Genomic DNA, 23,128 nt, shown 5'->3' with positions numbered 1-23,128 from the left:
TGGATATAGGCTGCATTATTTGTCTTTAAATTCTCTCTTAAGTGTCTTTGCAGTTTCTGCATTATTTTGACAACTTAAGAGATTATTTTTGATTGCCAGGGTCCACGCACATGGGCGGGACTATTCACTAGATTATGACTATAACAGATTTCCCCTACTACAGAAATATATATATATATAGAGTTGTTTTTTTAATTATTTATTTCTCAAAAACGCAAAAACGAACTGGTTTTGCATTTTTGAAACAGGACTTGTAGTTTAAGGAGGTTGCTAAGATCCTATTCTGGTTAAATTCCCAATTCTGAAGCTATAAAGCCATGAATAAATATTATGTTTGCAGTTGAGGATTATTTGTTTGCATCATAATAGTTTGGTTCATAAAAATACATATAAATTCAACAACTATTATGATGCAGTCATAGAAATAACTTCAGGTCTAGCAACAGATAATATATGTGCACACTAGCGTTTGTAGAGTTATGTCTGTGGTAGACTAACAGCTGTTGGATAGTTTCCTGTGCATACTGAACTATTCCGGTAAAAATTCTAGGATCATTGCGGCTTAACTGAATTCAGGTAGCTGTTAGTGCAGAAACATGACTACGTTGTTTTACAGCAACCAGGTTAATTTGAAACATTACATGAAATAATATCCACTTGTGTTAAGTACATCAAGCGCTGTGCCTGATGGATAAGCTTAAGGGTGGGAAAGGAGAGACTATATCAAATAAGCATGAAACGTAGCAACATCATTGTAACCAATAATGCATCTCCGCATTTTTGAAGTGACCTGATGTTTCTGTATTCAAACAGATAATCCAATTACGTTCTCATTTTATCAAGACCCATCATGATCTCTTTTCAATTTGTCCTATTGAGCAAAGGGTACAAATTTTCATGTGTGCGCACTAAATGCTCTGTCAGAGTGAATTTGAAATCTAATTTGTGTAAGTTCCTGTAGTGTTTTTGTAAGAGGATTTTTAATGGATGGTACTTTTAATGTATGCAAATTTTGCATGGACATATAATCTTGTAGATCATGTATGTACTTGGGAAAGTTAGACACTTGTATATGGGGTCCTTGAAGAACAATTTATTTTTTAATCTTTACCGAACTTGCAAATAGAAATATCGTTGCAGCAGAAAAAGGGATTTACTATAGCTTTGCTCTGTAGTTAATTTCGGAAGAACAGAGGAGGTCTCAGATCTGTGAACTTGCTAAATATGAATCTTAGTAAATTTGCGATGCCTTCCAACAGAAATGGATTGTTGTTCAACATATGCCAATGTTTCCCCAATATTTCATGAAAATGACGTCCCTCATGACAAGTAGTCATGAAGCATATGCTTTCATCCTTGGATAGGTGCGTTTTGTTCTCTAAAGGGCAACGCCTGTCCCAATGTCTACTGTATTTGTGAGTTGGGTTAGTATTTGTCTTGAAGCAACATCCTTTATATGTATTCATCTCTTCTGAAAAGATTACAGAAAAGAAGCTGTGAAACATACATGAACAAACACATGGCAGATAATAGGACCACAAGGTCAAATGACACCTGCTATTTTGCATGCTCTCGACAACCGTGCAAACGTGGTCTCTTGTAAAGTCTCTGCTCTCAAAGACATTTGTAGCATTTATAAATCATTGCCATTAAAGAGCAAAACATATGAAATCCTCTGGTATAACAATTAACCGAAATGCCCCAATTTACTCAACATTACACACATGTTGTCTTTTGTAAAGGACTACCAGACACAACTAAACTCTTGTGCAAACAAATTAAAGTTTCACTAGAAAACAAAAGCACACCTAATATACTTGATGGAGCTAGTTTATTTTTTACAACAGGTAGTTTCAACAATTAATAAAAACATGTCATACCCAAATGAACACTGGCAATGAATACCACAAATGCACTGTCCACTAGCAGTGGGCAGAAAGAAAAGCATTTGGGCAGTAAAACAAAATAAGTTACAGTATTGAAGGCTAAACATATAAGATTCTATCCGTTGAGAAGCATATGTCTCTCTCTTGTATGCTTTATTTGTTCAAGAAGCACAAGTTACTACTTGTGTAACGATATATCTGTAAGAGACATTAGTTAGTGATAGATTCCTTACCTTAGAATATCCCCAGGCGTCCGACTGGATCCGGAAACTTTTGCGTAGCAGTACCCTTGCGCGTCGGTAGGCGTCGTCTGCGGCTCCGCGTCAGTCGCCGCCGTGATGACGTCGGAGTACTTAGACGCCGCCTCCGCGTGCGGACGTCAGTTCTTGGCCACAGCTTTTCCGCGCCAGAAGCGCAGAGCCATGACAAAAACCAACACTGGTGCCATGAAACTAGGGCCCTGAAAGGGGATGACCTTAACCCTAGATATTGGTTCGCAGAACGGGGAGGATGGGTGGGTCGGTAAGGAATCTATCACTAACTAATGTCTCTTACAGATATATCGTTACACAAGTAGTAACTTGTGCATCTGAAAGAGACACGTTAGTGATAGATTCCTTACCTTAGAATAGATACCCCAGCAATAACATCCCCGTGGTGGTGGGTCTGCGAACCAATCACACCAGAAAGTCATAGAGGACGGAACGGCCAAAGTAGCCGTCCCTCCGGACTTGACTGTCCAGGCAATAGTGTCTTGCAAACGTGTGCAGCGAGGCCCACGTAGCTGCCTGGCAAATGTCCTGCAAGGGCACACCTCAGCCCAAGGCAGTTGTAGTGGCCGTGGCTCGAGTGGAATGAGCCCTCAGCCCAACAGGGGGTTCCTTATTAGCCAAGGAGTAACACGCCTGGATGAACAAGATAATCCACCGGGAGATGGTCCGCTTGAGCACCGCTTTCCCTTTCTTAGCGCCCGCGTACCCAACAAAGAGTTGATCATCCACCCGGAACTGTTGTGTGCGATTCAGATAAAACGAGAGCGCACGTTTTGGGTCCAGATGGTGGAGCCTCTCCTCCTCTCGAGGGGTGCGGAGGCGGAAAGGTGGTGGGCAACTTGATGGATTGCCCAAAGTGGAAGGCCGTGACTACCTTGGGCAGGAAGGAGGGCCTTGTCCATAACACAACCTTGTCCGGATGGACTGAAAGGAAAGGAGGCTTACAAGACAGAGCCTGGAGCTCACGCACTCTCCTGGCAGAGGTGATGGCTACCAGGAAGGCAGTCTTCAAAGAAAGAAGACGAAGAGGACAGTTGTGAAGTGGCTCAAAGGGAGCGCACATCAGAAATGTAAGAACCAGGTTCAAGTCCCACTGAGGCATCACGAAGGGAACAGGAGGAAACGTATGAGTGATGCCCTTCAGGAATCGATTAACGATAGGGGACTTGAACAAAGAAGGTTGGTCAGGCAGCCTCAGGAAGGCTGAAAGAGCCGAAAGATAGCCCTTGACAGAGCCCTGCTGGGCAAGAGAGAGAAGAAAGAGGAGAACCTCAGAAAGAGGGGCATTGAGGGGATCCACAGCCTTTGCTGTGTACCATGCCACAAATCTGTTCCACCTGCAGGCGTATACCGACTTTGTGGAGGGACGCCTGGCTGCCAGAATGATGTTACAGACTTCAGGAAGCACGTCAAATGGCCTCAACTGTCGCCGCTCAATCTCCAAGCATGGAGGTGGAGACTGGACAGGTTCGGGTGGAGGACCGTCCCCTGCTGCTGCGACAGAAGGTCCTCCTGAAGGGGTAGGCGGATCGGGGGACCGACTGACATGCTGAGTAGCTCGGGATACCAGTACCTTCGAGCCCAGTCCGGAGCCACAAGGATGACTTGTGCCCGGTCGCGCTTGATCTTCTTCAGCACTCTGGGCAGAAGTGGTATAGGCGGAAAGGCGTACAACAGACCGCAGCTCCACTCACGACGAAAAGCGTCTCCGAGCGAGTGCCGCCTTGGAAATTCCAACGCGCAGAACTGATGACATTGCGCGTTCTCCTCGGTGGCGAATACATCTAACCAAGGCTCTCCCAATCGCAGAAAGAGGCCTTGCGCCACGTCCGAGTTCAGACGCCATTCGTGATCCATCAAGCACCGACGGCTGAGTTCGGAGAACCTGCCAGGTGTTGAACCATCAGAGTCACGCCTTGATGTTCCAGCCATTGCCAGAGGCGCAGAGCCTCCTGGCAGAGGGTCCACGACCCCACTCCGCCCGGTTTGTTGCAGTACCACATGGCGGTGGTGTTGTCCGTGAACACTTGCACTACATTCCCTCGGACAGACGGGAGGAATGCCTTCAGTGCCAGACGAATCGCCCGCAGCTCCAACAGATTGATATGGAGCCGGGACTCCGCCGGAGGCCAGAGTCCTTTGATCTCCGCCTCTCCCAAGTGGCCTCCCCAGCCCTGGAGGGACGCGACCGTCACAACTACGTGCTCCGGTTGGGGAAGGGAGAGGGATCTGCCATTGACCCAATCGCGGTCCGTGAGCCACCACTGCAGCGGTCTCGCAGTGCCCTCCGAGATCAGGACATGGTCGGACAGGTTGCCCTGATGCTGGGCCCACTGAAACTTCAGGTCCCACTGCAGAGCCTGCATCCGCCACCATGCGTGATGCACCAGAAGGATGCAGGAGGCCATCAGCCCCAGAAGCCGCAGCGTCAACCTGACCGAAACTCGGGAAAAAGGCCGGAAGATCGGAATCAGAGCCTGTATATCCCGAACCCGCTGTTCGGGTGAGTAAACCCGAAACTGCGCCGAGTCGAGAACCGCTCCGATGAAAAGGAGCTTCTGAGAGGGGCACAGGTGTGACTTCGGCACATTGATGGAAAATCCCAGCAGGTGCAGGAGATCCGCCGTAGTCTGGAGGTGGCTGATGACTGTTTGGGGCGAGCCCGCCTTCAACAACCAGTCGTCGAGGTAGGGGAAGACTGAGACCCCCAACCTGCGCAGATGAGCTGTGACCACCGCCATCACCTTCGTGAACACCCGTGGGGCGCTGGTAAGGAAGAAGGGGAGCACGGTAAACTGAAAGTGCTCGTGGCCTACCGTGAACCGCAGGTAACGCCGGTGGGCCGGCAGGACGGGGATGTGGAAATACGCGTCCTGCAAGTCCAACGCTACCATCCAGTCTCCTGGGTCTAGGGCAGCTAAGACCTGAGCCAGAGTCAGCATTTTGAACTTCTCCTTCCGGAGGAAGCCGTTGACGTTCCTCAGATCCAAGATAGGGCGTAGGCCCCCTTTGCCCTTCTTGGGTACCAGGAAGTAGTGGGAGTAGCAACCACGTCCTACTTCTGGCCCAGGAACGCACTCGATGGCCCCCTTGGCCAAGAGGGCCGAAACTTCCTCCTGCAGGAGCCGCAAGTGATCCCCCGATACGCGGTGGTGTTGCGGTGGCATGGCTTGAGGAGTCGTCTCGAAGGGGCGGGAGTAGCCCCTCCGGACGATCTGCAGCACCCACCTGTCCGAAGTGACAGTGCGCCAGTGAGAGTGGTGATGGCGAACCCTGCCTGCCACTGGCGTCACATGGGCCGAGAAGCACGGACTAGGAGGGTTTAGAGGTGGAAGCCGCGGGGGCAGGTGTGGACTGACTCCGCCTGTTACCACGGCCGCCGCCGCGCTGGACGATAGTTTGCGGCGAGTGGCTGGCGGCGCGTGTGGGGACGCCCCTTCCTTGGCCACAAAAGGGGCGAAAGGCACCCGTTTGCTGGCGCGGGCCGAAAGGCCCAAGGACTTGGCTGTAGCCCTGGAGTCCTTAAAGCGCTTAAGCGCGTGGTCTGCCTTGTCGCCAAAGAGGTGACGGCCATCGAACGGCATGTCCATCAGAGTGTTCTGAACGTCTGCCGAAAAATTGGCGGATCTCAGCCAGGCGAGGCGTCTGACCACCACTGTCGTAGCCATCGCTCTGCCCAGCGAGTCAGTTGTATCCAGTCCACACCTGATGGAATACTTGGCTGCGTCCCGGCCCTCCACAAGGGCTTGGCCGAGTTTGGCCCGTACCTCCAACGGACACTCTGGCAGCACTTCCGCCACCGTCTCCCACAGAGAGTGGGTGTAGCGGCCCAAGAGGCATGCGGTGTTGGAAGACCGCAGTACCAAACTAAGGGACGAGAATATCTTCTTGCCATAATTCTCGTACCTCTTGGATACCCTGTCCGGCGGGGCCGACGGGAATGCGGTCTGGGAATTAGAGGCCTGGATGACCAGACTCTCGGGGGTGGGGTGGGAGGACAGTAAACATGGGTCGCCCGGAGCCGGGCGGTGGAGTCTGGCCACGTTCCTATCTACGGGCGCACCCGTAGCGGGCCTGGACCAGGTGCCCAAAAGAACGTCAGTCAAGGCCTCATTAAACGGCAGCAGAGGCTCCATGGAGCATGACTGCGGCTTAAGGACCTCTGTGAGGTGATTAGTCCTCACGGCCGAGACGGGGAGCTTAAGGCCCAAGGCCTTGGCAGCCCTCGTCAACACCACACCATAGGTAGCCCCCTCCTCCGAAGCCATGGTAGGAGGAGACACAAATCCAGTGTCTGGAGAGGTGTCCAGGCCACTGGCCTCCCCAAGGTCTCCTGCCCTGTCCATATCAGACTGACACTCTTTGCTCAGAGGGTCCTCAGACCCCTCCCAATCCTCCTCATCACCCATCTCCTGAGATTCAGGGTTGTAATTGCATGAGGCCGGTTCATAGTAGTAAAAATCTCCAAACGGCGTCGGGTGCGGCGCCGATAGGCGCCGTCGGAACCGGAACAGAGGTGGTATTGGGGACGGCGCCGCCCGAGGACGGCGCCGGAGGTGACACCACACGGACCGACGCCGGGGGGGTCGTAAGGTCCACCGGTGACGGTCCAGAGCCAGAGGAAGACCCATCGGCGTCCCGTGGCGCCGGGCCCGAAGGCACCGGCGGTGTCGGGATCGTGGGGCCCTGCGGCGCCGGGCCCTGCGGCGCCGGGCCCTGCGGCGCCGGCGGGGCCGAAGCACCCAACGGCGTCGGGGTCGGAGCCCCCGACCCACTAGGGCCCCCAGACGTGTTCGCTGGGCCCGTAGGCGCCGCGGAACCCGTCGGAGGAGAAAGGGACCTCATGGCCATCAGGAAACGCTCAATCTCCTCCGGCGTCGCGTTCAGCCCAGGGACCGGAGGGTATGGGGCCGGACGCGACGCCCGCGACTCCCGAGGAGCCGCGTGGGCGGTGTCACCAGATCCCCCGGCCGCGTCGCGCGAGCGTCCGGGTGAGTCAGAAGAGCTATGATGCCTCTTCGACTTCTTGTGTTTCTTACCTGACGACTTGGACCCGGAGGAGTGGTGCCGACTCCCGGAGCTGTGACGGCTCGGTCCCCGCTACCTGTCCCTCGACCTCCCGTGGGACCGGGACCTCACGCGGCCCGACTGCCGGAGTTCGAGCCGCCTGCGGTACCGCTCCCGCCTGGCCCTCCTCGAAAGAGCCCGACAGTCGGGGCAGGCCTCGTCGTCGTGGTCGACGCCCAAACACGTCAGGCACACAATGCTTGAAGCCGGGCATCCCTACGTCACCGACGGAGTCGATGAAGACTTCGAAATGGATCAAAAAGATCACCAAAACGTAGTCAAAAATTGACTAGGGAACTGCTCTTTCCAGATCTGGCTGGCTGGCGCGGAAAAAAGAAGAACTGACGTCAGCACGCGGAGGCGGCGTCTAAGTACTCCGACGACGTCATCACGGCGCCCACGACTGAGCCGCAGCCGACGCCTACCGACGTGCAAGGGTACTGCTACGCAAAAGTTTCCGGATCCAGTCTGACGCCTGGGGATATTCTAAGGTAAGGAATCTATCACTAACGTGTCTCTTTCAGATAGCAGAAAACACCCTTATCCAATTACTGCAATGCAACTGCACAAAGCATGAGGCCAAGCCACTCACACAGGTATTCTTAAGCTTCACATATACTATACCTTTCACAGGGAGAGAAGTCTATGAGCTGCACTCCTTGGTGACTGAACCTTTGAATCTGTTTAAATTTCTCTCCACCCCACAAAGCAATGCCCCTCTGATGGAAAGTGGATAGGTAAGTTCCTCTTGGGGACCACCGTACATAAGTCTCTGTCCACCGCTGCATAAAAAACAAATCAAGAGTTAGAAAGGAAACCGCGTTTTGATCTGATGATGGTAGTCAGGCAACCACCTAACCCACAAGCACTTGTTATACTAACCTTTTAAATAGGAATGATTATCGAATTAATACATTTTAGACGTATACCGTCATAATAAAACAATTCAAAAAGGCTTGCAATAAAATAAGGAACTGTTATTTATTGGTAATTCTAGTTCTGCACTGTTGGTTTTGTCACTGAAGTCATTAATATAGAATATCCCGAAATGTTTCAGAATATAAATCATTTCAGCATAAGCTCGCAAATGTGCTATAAAAAAATTCCTAACAACAAAAAACGGAGAAAAAAAAGTACATGAAGGAAAATCCGTCTCATACACAAGAGATCACTCTACAGAAGAGGGAAGAAGGCAAAGAGTCGTCAGTTTGAGTATCCAAAGGTGTGAAACTTGTTTTTAAGACGGATACTACTTTAAAAAATGTTTTATTTATTGAATTTTGCAATAAAACTACGGCAAAAGAACACACAGTCACAGTGCTACATCTATATTGGTCGATCTGTGTTCCTTGTTACAAAATTCAAATCTGTAGAACTAAACAAACTGTGAAGCATCTTAAACACCATCCAGTACATAATATATCTATGCATAGACATCTTAGGTTTACAGTCATACACAGGCTAGGCAGGGGGCTTACAGGATGAAACGTACACTGCAATTGACAGGTGGTTATGTAATAAAAAAAGTGAGGGGGGGGGCAAACGGATATTTCCCATCCGAAGAGGTACGAGACAGGTCTGCCCCATCTCCCCGCTCCTGTTAGCATTGGAACGCCTGGCATGTCTCACCCGCACAGACAACTCGATTCAAGGTTGGATGGGGAATCCACCACATTGATAAAACTGCCCTATACGGATACGAAGTCCTGCTCTTTTTGGCATACCCAGCCTGCTCCGGCTCTAAATGTCTCCAATCCCTCCAAGCCTTCAAAAAGGTTTCCGAACTCCGGCTGAACCCAGCCAATCGACACTCATGCCTCTTCATCTCTCTAGGGAATGTTTTGACTGGCAGACTAACATTACCATTAGAAAGCAGTCATTAAAATATTTAGGTATATGGGTCGCTCTACTCCCTGAGTTAGAATGGGCGTTGAACATAACCCCACTTGTCAAAAAGGCTAAGGAGGACCTGAGTCGTTGACAAACCTTGCCACTTAATCCACTTGGAAGGGTGACATTTAAGATGACCCTCCCGCGGTTCCTGCACATTATTCAAAATACCCCCTTCCACTATCCCCGAAGCTGGTTTTGGGACATCGATGCCATGACAACAAGATTCCTATGGGGAGGTGGGAGGCCGCGTATGGCTCTCGCCCGTTGCTGCATTCCATCCTTTGACGGCAGCATGGGCATGACGGGCCTTTACCTATACTATCTAGCCACCCGGCTGCTTCTCCTTCACGACTGATTCACCGGAGGATGGTCCAATCCAGCTTACAGAACTTCGAGACCTGGACTTCCCTCGAATCCAGGCCCTCATGTGCGGATGCCCAATTTTTAAAGCACTTCCAAAGGCGACCCAGACATTCTTTCTGGCCTGGCACTCGGCCCTGCGTCATACACAGTGGGACTCCAAATTGACCCAACAAACGCCAGTCTGGCAGGGTGTGTGGCTAGCTGAAGTGACGGCGTTGTAAGGGTTTAAGTCTTGGGACTACATTGGCATCTCACAGCTGGGTGACGTGTGGGTGGGAGACCATATGAGGACCTTTCAGGATTTACTGTCAGGCCTTGAGATCATAGGGCGCGTACAGGAAATAGCCGAACTTCAATTCCCAGACGGCCATCCTCGGCAAAGCTAATGCTTTATTAATCACGCACAACGCGGGAAACGTTGTACGTGATTCTAAATGGTAACTCAATGATTCTAGGCAGAGCGGCTGCTCTGCAGGTTCCTGGATTGTGCACCGGAGGAGGTCTTTCTCCTTGCCTTGTGGTTACGGGAGGGAATTGCCTTCCGCCCGTAAAAGTGTGTTCGCTCGTGAGACGAGCGTTTGACTATCAACGCCTTTGATCCTTCCTTCGTTAGCTGTCCGGAAGGGTTCATGGTGGCACTTTGGATTTCGTGAAGCTGCACCGCGAGTCTAGCGCAGGCTTCATATTTACCGTGTTCTCTCCCGGAGGTGCTGAGAGACACGGTTGTTCTCTTTTCTTTTACTGTCCGGATGCTCGCGGGGTCCCTCTCAGGTTTTCCATGTCGGCGGAGTAAGAGGGATTACCCCGGGGGTATTTTTCCTGTAATATTTATGCTACATTTTGGAGCTGGCTATTTCTGCTGATTAAGGATATGCCGTTCCAGGTTCTGGAGACACCGGGGAGCAAATGAGGTATCGGATTCTTGTTTTTTCTTTCTTCCGTGACTTTGTGATTGTGCCTCTGATTCTTTCTAGAGAAATTAGCCCTTGAAAGTTATTTCGGTTTGGTTCTGGACTTTATCTCGTGACCTTAGCCAGAAGACCTACTGGAAGATTTCTGGTATCGGAACGCTAGTTGCTTATTTGTTCTCCTGAGGAGATCTGGAGTTGGCCTTTATTAGTTTACTCATTTCTTTGTTGCTGCATGTATTAGGGTATGTATGAGTCTTGATATGTTTTGATATATACTCAGGAGGTACAGTGAATGAATCACTGATGTACTTGTGCTGGGTTTACAGGTGCCTCCCACACGGTTCCAGGGTGAGAGAAGTATCTTACTACTGTGAAGCTACCTTTACCTCAGCACAGAATGGTGCAAGGTATGGGAGTGTTATTAATGAGAAAACATTGAGAGTACAGAGTCTGATATGTCTTACTAATTCCATGTTCCTTTTGTTACAGGTATCCCTGTTCCCCTGCAGCACCTTCCCTAACCCTATCCCTCGCTTGATCGCCTCATTACTCTGGGTATGTTTCGGTCAGAGTTGGGGATGTCCGGAGGTGGACACCTTTGAGCATCGCACAGATGCCGGGGAGCTCCTATGGTCATTACATTTACAGAACCACTTTACCCTACACACGTCACAATTTTACAGATACGCAACACCCTGAATACACACATTTCGATGGGCACCACTCTTCTTGAATTCAACCCAGTGGAAGTGCAGGTCATGATGGGAAATCTAGGGAAGGGAGGCATATTACGCATATACTGCACCCTCACGAACAACGGCCCTGCAACGCTGGACTCACTTAAACTTCGCTTGAACAGTTGGCTGGGCCCCCTTGAAGATGAAAATTGGTGGGGTGCCATTATGGCCCCCAAGACCATCACTGCATCTTCTAGAGTCACTCATTCAGATCTACTACCTCCAAACTGCATACCTTACCCCAGAGAGACTACACAGAGCTGCGTGCCTCATCTGATTGAGCGCGTTGCAGGTACCAACCAGCAGACTTCCACCATATGGTCTGGTCTTGCCCCCAACTCATAAAATACTGGGAAAAAATAGAATCTGAACTCACATTTCCAGGGTTGGCATGTGCCTCAGGACCCTATGCGCTTCCTCCTTGGCATTATGGACAGTCTAGATGGGTCCTGAGTAGATCAACTATTCCTGGGGACGACCAGCATGTTGGACAAATGAGACATCGCAATGGCCTGGACACAACCTGACCCACCCACAATAGCTAAATGGCACAGAGGGGTTGACTGGTGTGCTGCTCAAGAGTAGCCCTTGTTTGAAAGCCAGAGGCTGCCCGACCAAATACCAGAAAGTTAGGACCATAGATATTAACAATAAGAAGATTCAGTTGAGTACCCCTCAGCATGGGTGAAAAAGGCAGCCGCATGAAAGGGGCCATGCAGACGCTTGTGCGTTAGCATCTTTGCCGCCTGTGGGCAGATGGGTCTCCTGCAGGAGGGCAACATCATTACAGTGTCTTGTAAGATAACCAACCACTTTTCGTGTCTTCCAAGTTAGGAGCCATACTCTATTACCCAGGCCCTGCGCCATAGCTGGTATTCCTAACTATTCACTCATTATTTCTGTCCATTATAATACCCCAGTACTCGTTTCTGTGCAAGTGCCTTGCTAGTGAGATATATGAATGCGCTGAGGACACTGACCATAAAAACAAACCCATAAAATTCCCCCACCACGCCAGGCAATCCCCAACTTGGCATAGTAGAAATACCTTCCAAATTAGAATTTTTAAGGCATTTCGCCATATGGTGGGTAACAAACAGAGGCGGATGTTGCCTGTACACCGCAAAGTGCACCATTAAAGTAGAAACAAGATAATACCATCTAAACACATAATATACATCCATCTAATGACAAATGGTGAATCCTCAATATTACAGGGGAAGGCCGCCATGGGCAAGGTATATCAGCCGCAGTAATCAATAGGTCCAATAACACAATGATAGCCTCAATATTCGCCAGTTGCAATCTCTACTGTTCGTACAACAATGTTCTCTTGGTCTACCGTAGGACAGCGGCCACCCGGTCCCCACAATGTACATCCAAACCCAGTCTCGATATCCACCTACCCTTTCTGCGATATGTGGAAATGCCAGCAAATCACCATTCTAGTCTTGCTGTTCCAGGCTGCCGCCAGCTGCCTGGACCAGCTTCTCCGGTTTACTGCTCCGCATGTCAGTTTTGGAGTATTCCTTGAGGGCTTTCTGCAGAGATTTGGGATCTAAGATCTTTGATTTGCCATTCATGGTGACCCTCAGCCTGGTTGGGTATAACATTGAACAGTCCAGATTATACTCTCGCAGTCAACATTTTAAAGGAGCAAACTGTCTCCCGGCATGCTGTACAAATTGTCAATTTTGCTGTCAATAGCAGACAGACTTTTCTGCATTGCGGTCAGTATTTTTCGGATATCTCCAGCAGAATCCTCGACAGAGTCCATCTGCCTTTCAGGAGACCTGGCCTCTCCCTCCTCCGTATGCCTCCTTTTTCACTGTTCAAACTAAAGGTTAGGCTGAGATTTGTCCACCTTGCCCATACTGATGAGGGGGCAAAGCCAAGTCGCCACAGTACCGGGACCCACAGCGGCTTCAATCGCAGCACACAGAAGCTAGGGACCACAGGGCGATTACTCCTAGGCCCCAGTGAAGGCTCTAATCCAAGACAGGAGTTACTAGTGGGTCGAGAGCAGCAGTCCAAGAGGGAGATCAGTGAGAGGCAAGGAGGGGTAAGGAGGGGGGAGGGGTGGGGGGGAGGGGGGGGAGGGGGGAGGGGTGGGGGGAGGGGGGGACGGGGGGGGGCTTGGAACGGGGACGGGAGCACCACCAGGCTACGATCAGGGTGCAGCAGCAAATACTCAACATGCGTGCGCTCACTGCAGTGTGTCGCTTGGCCTCTGGGTGTGGACGAACAGATGCACTAACGTTGCAGAGCCCCTCCCGTTATCTGGGCATTAATGGAGGATCCCTGTTGCGCCACAGGCTAGCTAAGTATGGCCTCTCACCGCCAGATTTCATTTAAGGGCCGTACTCACTGAATTGCCCCAGCTCTCCTCACAGTCCTCTCCGCCACCCGGGAGTCGGGAACAGGTCTCCTTCTCAGTGGGCGCGATGTGCGGAGAGTGGTTTGTCGCCGGCGCCAGGCGCCTCCAAGTCGCTCACCCGACAGCAACACACTCCACTAGGGCCAGGTCGCTCCGCACTCCATAGACTGGGGATAGGGAGATCTCAGAGCAGTAGGCTGCATGCGGCGCGCCCTCATGCCATACAACTGGGCAATCGGCCTGCTCAGTACCCGGACAGGCTCCGGGACTTGGCAGCAAGCCTCTAGATCAGCTCCCCTGTGCCGCCGCAGAGCCCCGCTAGGGCCTGACCACTTTGCTCCCACTCAGCTTAAAGTGATAAGGCGGCAGCGGACTCAGGGATTGCACCACAGGCAAGGCACTCTACCTTCTCTATGGCTGCCACCGGGCCAGGACATCAGCAAACAGGCCCCAGTTAGTTTTGCAGTCCCGCGGTCACCGACGTTAGGTCTCACTACCAGGGAGCAACAAGCAACAAGCTTCGCACGTCCGTAGCACTTACACTCGCTCCGGGCGTTCTGCGCGGGTTGACAGTGACTCTGGCCGAGAGTGCTCTGCACGTGCTTTAAGCGGCGAGGAAGGGGCAGATTGTTGTCAGCACGGATGTCTGGACACCTTACGGATAGTCACGATGGCCTGCGGAGCTCGTTTAGAACACAACCATTTTGGGCCTCAGCAAGATCCTCCCCCTCGGATACTTCTAACTGCAGATTTCACACCCTAAAAATAGATACTAAAGGAGGAGGCTGGTTCTTTGCCAATGGGTAGCAGATCTTAATACCACGAACTATGTCCAGTCCTTTTCTGAGACCCTCACCTTTCTTTGGCCCAGGGACCAACAACAACCATTTGCAAGGCAATAGGTCTCGCATTGACGCGAGTTTGAGCTATTGGCATTGTAAATTACAATGCCTTTTTATTTATATTTTGGTTTATAAAACATAAATAAAAGACATCGTCATTTACAATGCCAGTAGCTTAAACTTGCGTAAATGTTTGCAAATGCTGGTTTGAAAAATGGAGCCCATGCTTTTCGCAGACAGCTCATAAAGGCCAATGTGGGAAGGCGCGCACATTCTCGTGAGTGAAGACGAGAGTGCGTGCGTGCTACTCCCCGCTTTTTGTGTGACCGCAAAACTTGGTGAAAGCTTTGCTTTAAAAACACACAAATTCGTCATTTTTTTCCAATTAAAATTGTGCTTAGTTGTCGTGATATTTAAACAGAAGGCATGGTAGAAAGTGAAATCGTATCCTTTTTGCTTTGCATAGTATTGGCGCAGTTATCGCTGGGAGCTCCGAGGGTGGCCTTTGATTCGGAAGGAGCGCTGCCAGGCGGACTCATTTACGAAGACTTTTGACTGTTTATCACAACACTGGTTCGTAAATAGCTGAGAGCATGTGCAGTGCTTAAAGTGATATTAAGGAATATGCTACTTACCAGTATGCATCTGTTCTTGGCATGTAGGGCTGCTGACATTCATATCTGTGCATAGATCGCCGCCTAGTGTTGGGTCCGGATGATTGCACGTTGTTGTCATGGAAGAGTCTTCGAAGTATCACGAGATAGGTGGCTCCTCCCTTGGACTACTACAGTGCGCATGGGCATCCTCTCCATCCTCAGATTGTTTTTCGCCATTGTGGCAGAGATGGAGTATAGTACAGTAAGAGATGTCCATGCGAAGAGTGAATTCTGCGGCTGCGACAGGCACCGGGGAGGTGGGTGGGCGATATGAAGGTCAGCAGCCCTACATGCCAAGAACAGATGCATACTGGTAAGTAGCATATTCCATTCGAGGCATGTGGGCTGCTGAATTCATATCTGTGCATAGAATGTATAGCAGTATCTCCCTTAGCGGTGGCTACCTGTGTCAGTCGCAGCAGTGTGGAAAAGAGTTTTGAGAACAGCATGTCCTGCAGCAGCTTGCTGTTTTGAATGTACATCTACACAATAGTGTTTTGTAAATGTATGTGTGGTTGTCCATGTGGCTGCTTTACAAATTTTGTGTAAAGGAATATTACCCAGGAAAGCCATGGATGCCCCTAGCTTGCGTGTGGAATGCGCCCTAGGGGGAACTGTTAAGGTGCGTTTGGCTTTTAAATAACCTATTTGGATGCATTTAACGATCCATCTGGCTATACCTGATTTTGAAATAGGGTTACCTTTGTGTTGCGTGAGAAAGCAACAAACAACTGTTTTGTTTTACGAAATGCCTTAGTTCTGTGTATATAGTATAGCAGAGCTCTTTTGACAACTAGAGTATGCAAGGCCCTTTCAGCTACTGTATGTGGATTTTGAAAGAACACTGGCAGTTTTATGGTTTGATTTATGGGGAAATGGGACACCACCTTTGGCATGAATTTAGGGTTAGTTCTGAGAACTACTCTATTTGCATGTATTTGGATGAATGGCTCTTGAATAGTTAGTGCTTGCAGCTCGCTAACTCTTCGAAGCGAAGTAATGGCAATAAGGAAAGCCACCTTCCAAGTAAGAAATTGTATTTCCTATGAGTGTAGTGGTTCGAAAGGTGGTCCCATAAGTCTGGTTAAAACAACGTTCAGATTCCAGACTGGTGAAGGTGGGTGTCTTGGAGGAATTACGCGTTTTAGTCCTTTCATAAACGGCTTAATTGCTGGAACCCTAAATAGTGAAAGGTGTTGCCTGTTTTGAAGATATGCTGCTAACGCAGCTAAATGTATTCTGATGGATGAATAGGCTAAATTGCAGCGTTGTAGGTGCAAGAGATAGCAAATGATGTTTTGCGTTGAAGTATCAAGTGGGTTTATATCATTGTTACTGCAGTAAATGATGAAACGTTTCCACTTAGCTGCATAACACGCCCTGGTAGTGGGTTTTTTGCCTCCTTGATAATGTTCATACAGTCTGGAGGCAAGTTTAGGTATCCAAACTCAAGGATTTCAGGAGCCAAATCGCCAGGTTCAGCTGTTGCGGACCTGGATGTTGGATTTCTCCATGGCTCCGATTTAGGAGATTGGGTGTGAGTCTCAGTCTTTGATGAGGCACCACTGATAGTTCTAGGAACGTCGTGTACCATGGTTGCCTCGCCCATGTAGGAGCAACTAGGATTAGCGTCAGTGAATGTTGACGTAGTTTGCGTGCCACTAGCGGTATTAATGGAGCTGGGAGGGAAGCGTACGCAAATTTGCCTGACCAGTTCATCCATATCGCATTGCCTTGCGACTGCGGATGTGGGAACCTGGCGGCAAAGTACTGGCATTTTGCATTTTCGCTTGTGGCAAACAGATCTACCTCCAGGTGTCCCCACTTTCGGAAGAATGGTTGGAGCACTTTGGGGTGAATCTCCCATTTGTTGACTGTGCCTGCTGAGCAGGTCGGCTACCTGATTGTCCTTGCCGGGGAGGTGCTCTGCCATGAGAAACATGTTCCTTTGAATGGCCCATTTCCACATTGCTTGAGCTAGGTGCGACAGCTGTGGCGAGTGTGTTCCTCCCTGTTTTTGAATATAATACATAGCTGTCATGTTGGCCGTCCGGATCAACACAGTTTTGTTGCATAAGTGTGTCTTGAACGATTTTAGGGCTAGAAAGATTGCCATCAACTCCAGAAGGTTTATGTGCATCTTCTTTTGTTGTACAGTCCAGAGTCCGTGGACTGTGTAATTTAGGACATGGACTCCCCACCCTAGTAGGGATGCGTCCGCGGTTAACACTATTTGTGGGACAGGCTCTTGGAACAGTCTACCTTTGCAAAGATTTTGTGGATTCACCAATGCAGAGAGTTGTATGCACGACTGGTCACCAACACTAGGTCCTCTAATCGCCCCTGAGCCCGATTCCACTGCCTTGCTAGGCACTCTTGGAGCAGACGCATATGTAGCCTGGCATGAGGGACTATGAATATGCACGAGGCCATCATGCCTATTAGTTGCATAAACACTCGAGCTGGTAATGAGTGTTGTGGTCTGAACTTTTGGATCAATGTTTGCATTCCGTTGATCCGTGCTGCGTTGGGGTATGCTTTTGCTGCCAGTGTATCTATTGTTGCTCCCAGGTACTGTTGGACATGGGAGGGTTGCAGATGTGATTATGGGTAGTTTAGCGAGAAGCCTAAACTGAGCAGGAGATAGATGGTTTTTGACATGTGGTTGGCACACTGCTGGGCCGATGGCACGTGTATTAGCCAATCGTCCAGATATGGGTACACATGGATGTGTTGCCTTCTGAGATGTGCGGCCACTGTAGCTAGACATTTGGTGAAGACGCGTGGAGCTGCTGTGACCCCAAATGGTAGGACTTTGAACTGGTAGTGCTGTCCTTGAATGGCGAACCTGAGATACTTTCTGTGAGCAGGGTGTATTGGTATATGAAAGTATGCGTCTTTGAGGTGTAGAGTTGCTAGGAAGTCTCCCTTGCGAAGCAATGGTAAGACTTGCTGGAGAGTGAGCATATGAAAATGCTCCGACAAAATGTACAGGTTGAGGGGCCTGAGGTCCAATATTGGTCTGAGAGACCTGTCCTTCTTTGGAATCAGGAAGTATAGGGAGTATACTCCTGTTCCTTGATGTTGTAGTGGGACAGGTTCTATAGCCCCCTTTTGCAGCATACTGAGGACCTCTTGCTGTAGCAATGTTATATGTTCCTGTGACATTGGACGGTGCACGGGTGGTATGTTGGGAGGTGTTGAAGTGAGTTCGAGGCAATAGCCATGTTGGATAATTTGCCTGACCCACTTGTCTTTAGTGATATTTAACCAGACTGGCAGAAATTGTTGTAGTCTTCCCCCGACCGGTGTTATATGGTCTGGGGGTAGTGCCAAGAAGTCACTGTTTGGTGTTAGTGGAGGATCTATTTGCATTGCCTCCACGACCCCTTCCTTTGGTGTTATTGCCCCTGTATCCACCACTGTTGGTGTTATTGTTGTACGTGGATTGCGTGTTCGTTTTGTAGGTGGAGGATTGCTGTGATGTATTACTTCTGGCTCCTCCTCTAGAATTGGAGCAACGTAAGGAGCCCCGTTGTTGTTGGGACTGGAGAGCTCCCATAGACTTCGCTGTTTCCGCATCCTTTCTCATTTTGTCCAGAATTGAGTCAACTGCTGGATCAAATAAAAAGTCTGGGTTGATGGGCTGATTAAGAATAGTGTATTGGACTTCATTCTTAAAACCTGATATGCGAAGCCATGCGTGGCGCCTTAGCAGCACGCTTGTATTGATGGATCTGGCAGCTGTATCAGCCGCGTCTAGGGCACATTTAATTGAGGCATTGGTGATGAGATTCCCTTCTTGTATTAGTTCATCTGCCTGCTGTTTATAAGGGTCAGGTAAGTGCTGGAGAACTTCTTCTAAGCTGTCGCCCTGTCATATATGGCCAGCAAGGCCTGTGTATTGGAAATTCTCCAAGAGTTTGCTGCTTGAGCTGCTACTCTTGCCTGATGCCTCAAAGATTTTTGACTGTCTGGAGGAGCAGCCTCTCCGGTAGTCTGGGAGTTAGCCCTCTTACGTGCGTTGGACACCACTAGGGAGTCCTGGGGTAGCTGCCCTTTTATGTATGTAGGATCGATAGGTGCAGCCCTATATTTCTTCTTAAATCTAGGGTTAATGACCCGTGCCCTAGCAATGTCTTAACAAAATTTTGTGTGCATGTTTTAAGGCGCCCTTTAACATGGGGAGTGTTTTTACATGTCTCTCAGATGTTGTGAGTGTATCAAAGAGAAAGTCTTCTTCAATAGCATCAGAGTGCATATCTACGTTATGGTAGGTAGCTGCTCTATCAAGTAAAGAACTAAAGGCCACTGTATCTTCAGTGGGTGATGGCTTAGTTGGGTAAACTGCTGGTTCTGTAATGGGCAGAGTCCCCTCATTATCTGGTTCCCCTCCTGCACCCCATTGTTGTAGGTTGGGGTCTCCAGTTGGGTTTTGTGGATTACCAAACCCCACGTCTGCATCCTGATCTTCATCTGGGTTGTAGTCAGGTGATGTTGGGGCATATGGGGTTGTAGGCATGGCTGGATTGAGGTTTAAAAAGGATAGGAGAGGTAGCACAGTCTTGTTTCTTTTTGAGTGGTATTCTAGGAAAGTCAGCTATTGGCAGAGGCCTTTTCTTTTTTGTGTACACAGTCACTTTGCCAGTTGCTGGGTCAATGTACAGCTTTGACTGGTCCGCTGTGGAGGGGTCTGGGTGAATAAGCTCTTACTCCACAGTTCTTGCCTTTGGTGCCGTAGCCTTTGGTTTGCCAGATTTTGGGTCTGCAGGTTTATTGGGTTCGTCCGCTTTTGGTGGTTGGATGGCTTTGTGATGTTTCAACACTTTTTGTCAGCTGGATGTCTTTAGCTGGCTTCACCACCTTTTTCGGACCAAGCAGTTTGTTTGGTTCGACAGTCTCTTTAGTATTAAATCTTTTTTATTGAGCAACAAATAAGCACATTGCACCTCCCACAACCATCCACACCAACCCGTATACAAGGCGACCGACAGTCTCTTTAGGTGTTTTCGGAGTATGTTTTGGCTCGATGCCTTTTTTCGGTTCGAGGGGGTTCGGCTCAACCGATTTGTTTTTGTACACAGTAGGTTTCACTTTCGGTTCGACGTTTGGGCGTTGGCCTTTTACTATTGTTGATAGTGTTTTTCCCTTACTCGATATTTGAGGCTTGTTTGCTCGATTCGACGTGCTTTGGTTTTGATGTTGATTCGACGTGCTTTTGCTTGGGCGTTGGAGCGACGTGTTTGGGCTGCGAGGTGGACTCGACGGCTTTTGGCTTTGAGCTCGACTCAACAGGTTTTGTCTTCGATGTCAACTCGACGGTCTTTGGCTTCGAAGGTTGTGTTTGGACTACGGCCTTCGGCTCGAGGACCTTTTGCTTAACTACTTTTGGATCGACGACATTCAGTCCGAAGACGGTGTTGTCGACGAGTTTCGGTTTCAATGGAACCGGTGCCGTATGGCGTGTCTCGGAGAACTTTTCAAATATGTTCTTAGCCGGGCGGTACGGCGGGGCTGTAGAACAAAAGTTTTGATCTTGGCTAAGGCCCACTGGCGATGCCTCGACCTGAGTCTCTGATATCGGTGTAGTGTCTATATGGGGCGGTGTACTCGCGGTTCGCCCCTCGTCGTCATCGGAGTAGTCTTCAACAGCTACGATGTAGTCTTGATCGTATTCCTCGAGATCGACGATGTCTTCGTCCTTTTCGAAGTAATTTTCAGGGTCGTGCTCCGAGTATTATTCTTCGTCTTGATCCGATTTTTCAGCGCTACCTAGTTCTTCCTTATCGTCGAAGATGTTGTCTGGTTCGGGCGCCGACCTCTGCATTTTTTGCCTTGCTGCCCATCGATTCCGGATAGTCTTTTTCGACCGGAACTGGGCACAAGCTAGGCAACTATCTTCCTTGTGATCGGGGGATAGGCATTTGTTGCACACAGGATGCTTATCAGTGTGCGGGAACTTCGAGTTGCACTGCGGGCAGTATTTAAATGGACTTCGTTCCGTCGACGGTCGGTCCACGTGGTGTCGAGAAGGCCTCACGGCCCGATTCGACGACCAGAGTGCAATAGATGTTACTGAAGTACTATCTACGGTAAATCAGAGGAAGGCCACAAATGCAAGAGCTTTTGTTTAATGATGTATGAAAAAGCTGCCTGGTAAAGTGCACCATTAAGAGAAGCTAACAAGGGAAAGTGAAAGAGCACCCGCGCGTTGTAGGCACGGCCTGAGCGTGCACATCGGCGTGACCTGCAGCTCGTTACCGTGGCAGCGCCCGAGTGCTGCGGGGCTGGTGCGTCCCAGGGAGGGGGGCTACCAAAGAGCTTAAAGCAAAAAACAACAAAAAAACAGGAAGCGTACAACTCGGCGAAGCAGGCACTGCTGAAGTTCAGCAGGTGAGAGTGGGCCGAGTCGGAGGGCGTGGGCAACTGACCCTGCATCAGAAGGGCACTTAGGTGAGAGTGTGGCCTGAAACTGCGGAGGTAGGGAAAGCGGCAGAGTGTCTGGTGTGTGTGTGTGTCTGTTGTTGAGGGAGACAAGTATGGGTGCACTGGCTGGGGGCGGCTGGTGCGTGCGTGTTTCTTGCCGCACTTACTGCATGCAGCTGCCGTGCCTAGACGGAAGGCGGACAGGAGATGTGCACAGCGCGTGGCTGTACGTGCGCACCTGCTCCAATCGCCCTGCGCATGCCCATCTCCTGTCCCACTTCCGAGGCAAGTTGCTGACAATAAGCCTCGCTGGTGACAGCGCTTCGCGCTGCGTACGCCAGGCTCGACCTAAAAAGCTTACTGTCCACCCAATAGTCTTTTGCACGATCAATGTGAAAACTTAAAGCTAGTCTGGGCTCCATCTGATGGAGCGTCTCCTCCTCTTTCAACAGGAAAGGCGGAGAAAAAGCTTGACCCTTAACGCTGTTGCAGCGTTCTTGATGCATTCATTATATAGGCCAATGTCGTCCGGTGGCGAGGGCCTAGCTGGATATGTGTCCACTCCCTCTTCTGGACTTTCGGCGTCGACGTCCTGCCACTCGGCCTCCTGTGTATCCGAGTATGTTGATTCTTGGTACACAGTCTGTTCGTCCTCTCTCTCCTCCTCGTAATAGGCATTATTATTTTCCTGAAATGCCAGATCTTCCAAGGTCTCCAACGCTTGCCCTCCTTCGAAATCTTCCTCTTCATCCTCGACCACATGTACTTCTGGTGACTTTGGCCTCGAGGGAATTGTGTAAGATTTCATTTTGTCTTCGAAATCTTGCTTTCGCTGTAGGATGTTCTCCATCTCTGCTTCGAGTCTCCTCTTCTTTTTTTCCATCTCCGCCGCCTGTTCGGCGTCGAGTTGTTGTGCCGGTCTCTTTGGCGCGCTAGCTGGCGCCGAGATGGATTTCGGCGTCGAGACTGTTTTCGGTGGCGACGCTGTTTTCGGCATCGAGGCTGGTCTTGCGTCTTTCGCCGTCGACTTCGAAGATGTTTTCGTAGTCAGGCGCTCCTTTTCTTGGAGGCTTTTCGACGACTTTGGTTGGTCGCCCTCCTTCGGCGCCGGGGAGTCCTTCTGAGAGGATCCGCTGGGCCTGGATGCTGCTGCGGACACCGAAGTTCTCGACGTCGGCACTTTCGGGGGCTTGGCCTCGTTTTTTCGAGAGTCTTGTGTGGACTGTCGAGAGTCTTTCGGGCCTTTTTGGGTTGTCGATTCTCCTACCTTATCAGTAGTCTTCTTATTATCGGTCTCTACGACCGTGTAGCCAATGTCTTCTTCGGCGACTTAATCCTCCTCGTCGGTCGAGAGTCCCAGGTCTCGAAGGGACGGGGGTTGGCTCTTGCCCTGCATGGTGTAGTTTGCGATCATTTGCCTCTATCTCAGTCGAAGGGTCTTCGGGGTGAATGCGGAGCAGGCGTTGCAATCTCTGCTTTCGTAGTCGACCGGCAGGCAGAGGTTACAGACTGGGTGTTGGTCCTTCTGCGCGTACTTATGACGGCAGTTTCGGCAGAATTTGAATGGTGTGTTGTCCATGTCCTGCGTTCAGGGTGTCCCCGGACTGCGCATTCTTCTCTGTACGTCGAGGAATCTCGAAAATTTTCCTTCTTCGCAGTCCTTTTGATGGTGTAGTCTTCCTTCGTCTTTTCCAACGT

At 50.0% G+C, this 23,128-nt stretch overlaps 1 protein-coding gene across 1 annotated transcript in view; it reads right to left on the bottom strand.

The window, feature by feature from the left end:
• EIF3B (eukaryotic translation initiation factor 3 subunit B) overlaps positions 1 to 23,128 on the bottom strand; it is a 265,490-nt gene that overhangs the window by 144,838 nt on the left and 97,524 nt on the right. The window contains exon 6 of the mRNA XM_086940624.1: positions 7,850 to 8,007. Within this exon, the coding sequence (XP_086796750.1) occupies positions 7,850 to 8,007 (158 nt within the window). The remainder of the gene's footprint in view (positions 1 to 7,849; positions 8,008 to 23,128) is intronic.

This window comes from Lissotriton vulgaris, chromosome 10 (assembly GCF_964263255.1).
Source record: "Lissotriton vulgaris chromosome 10, aLisVul1.2, whole genome shotgun sequence".
NCBI classification, from domain to species: domain Eukaryota; kingdom Metazoa; phylum Chordata; class Amphibia; order Caudata; family Salamandridae; genus Lissotriton; species Lissotriton vulgaris.
Note: the sequence above shows the minus strand (reverse complement) of the source record. Positions and strands in the feature narration are given on the sequence as shown.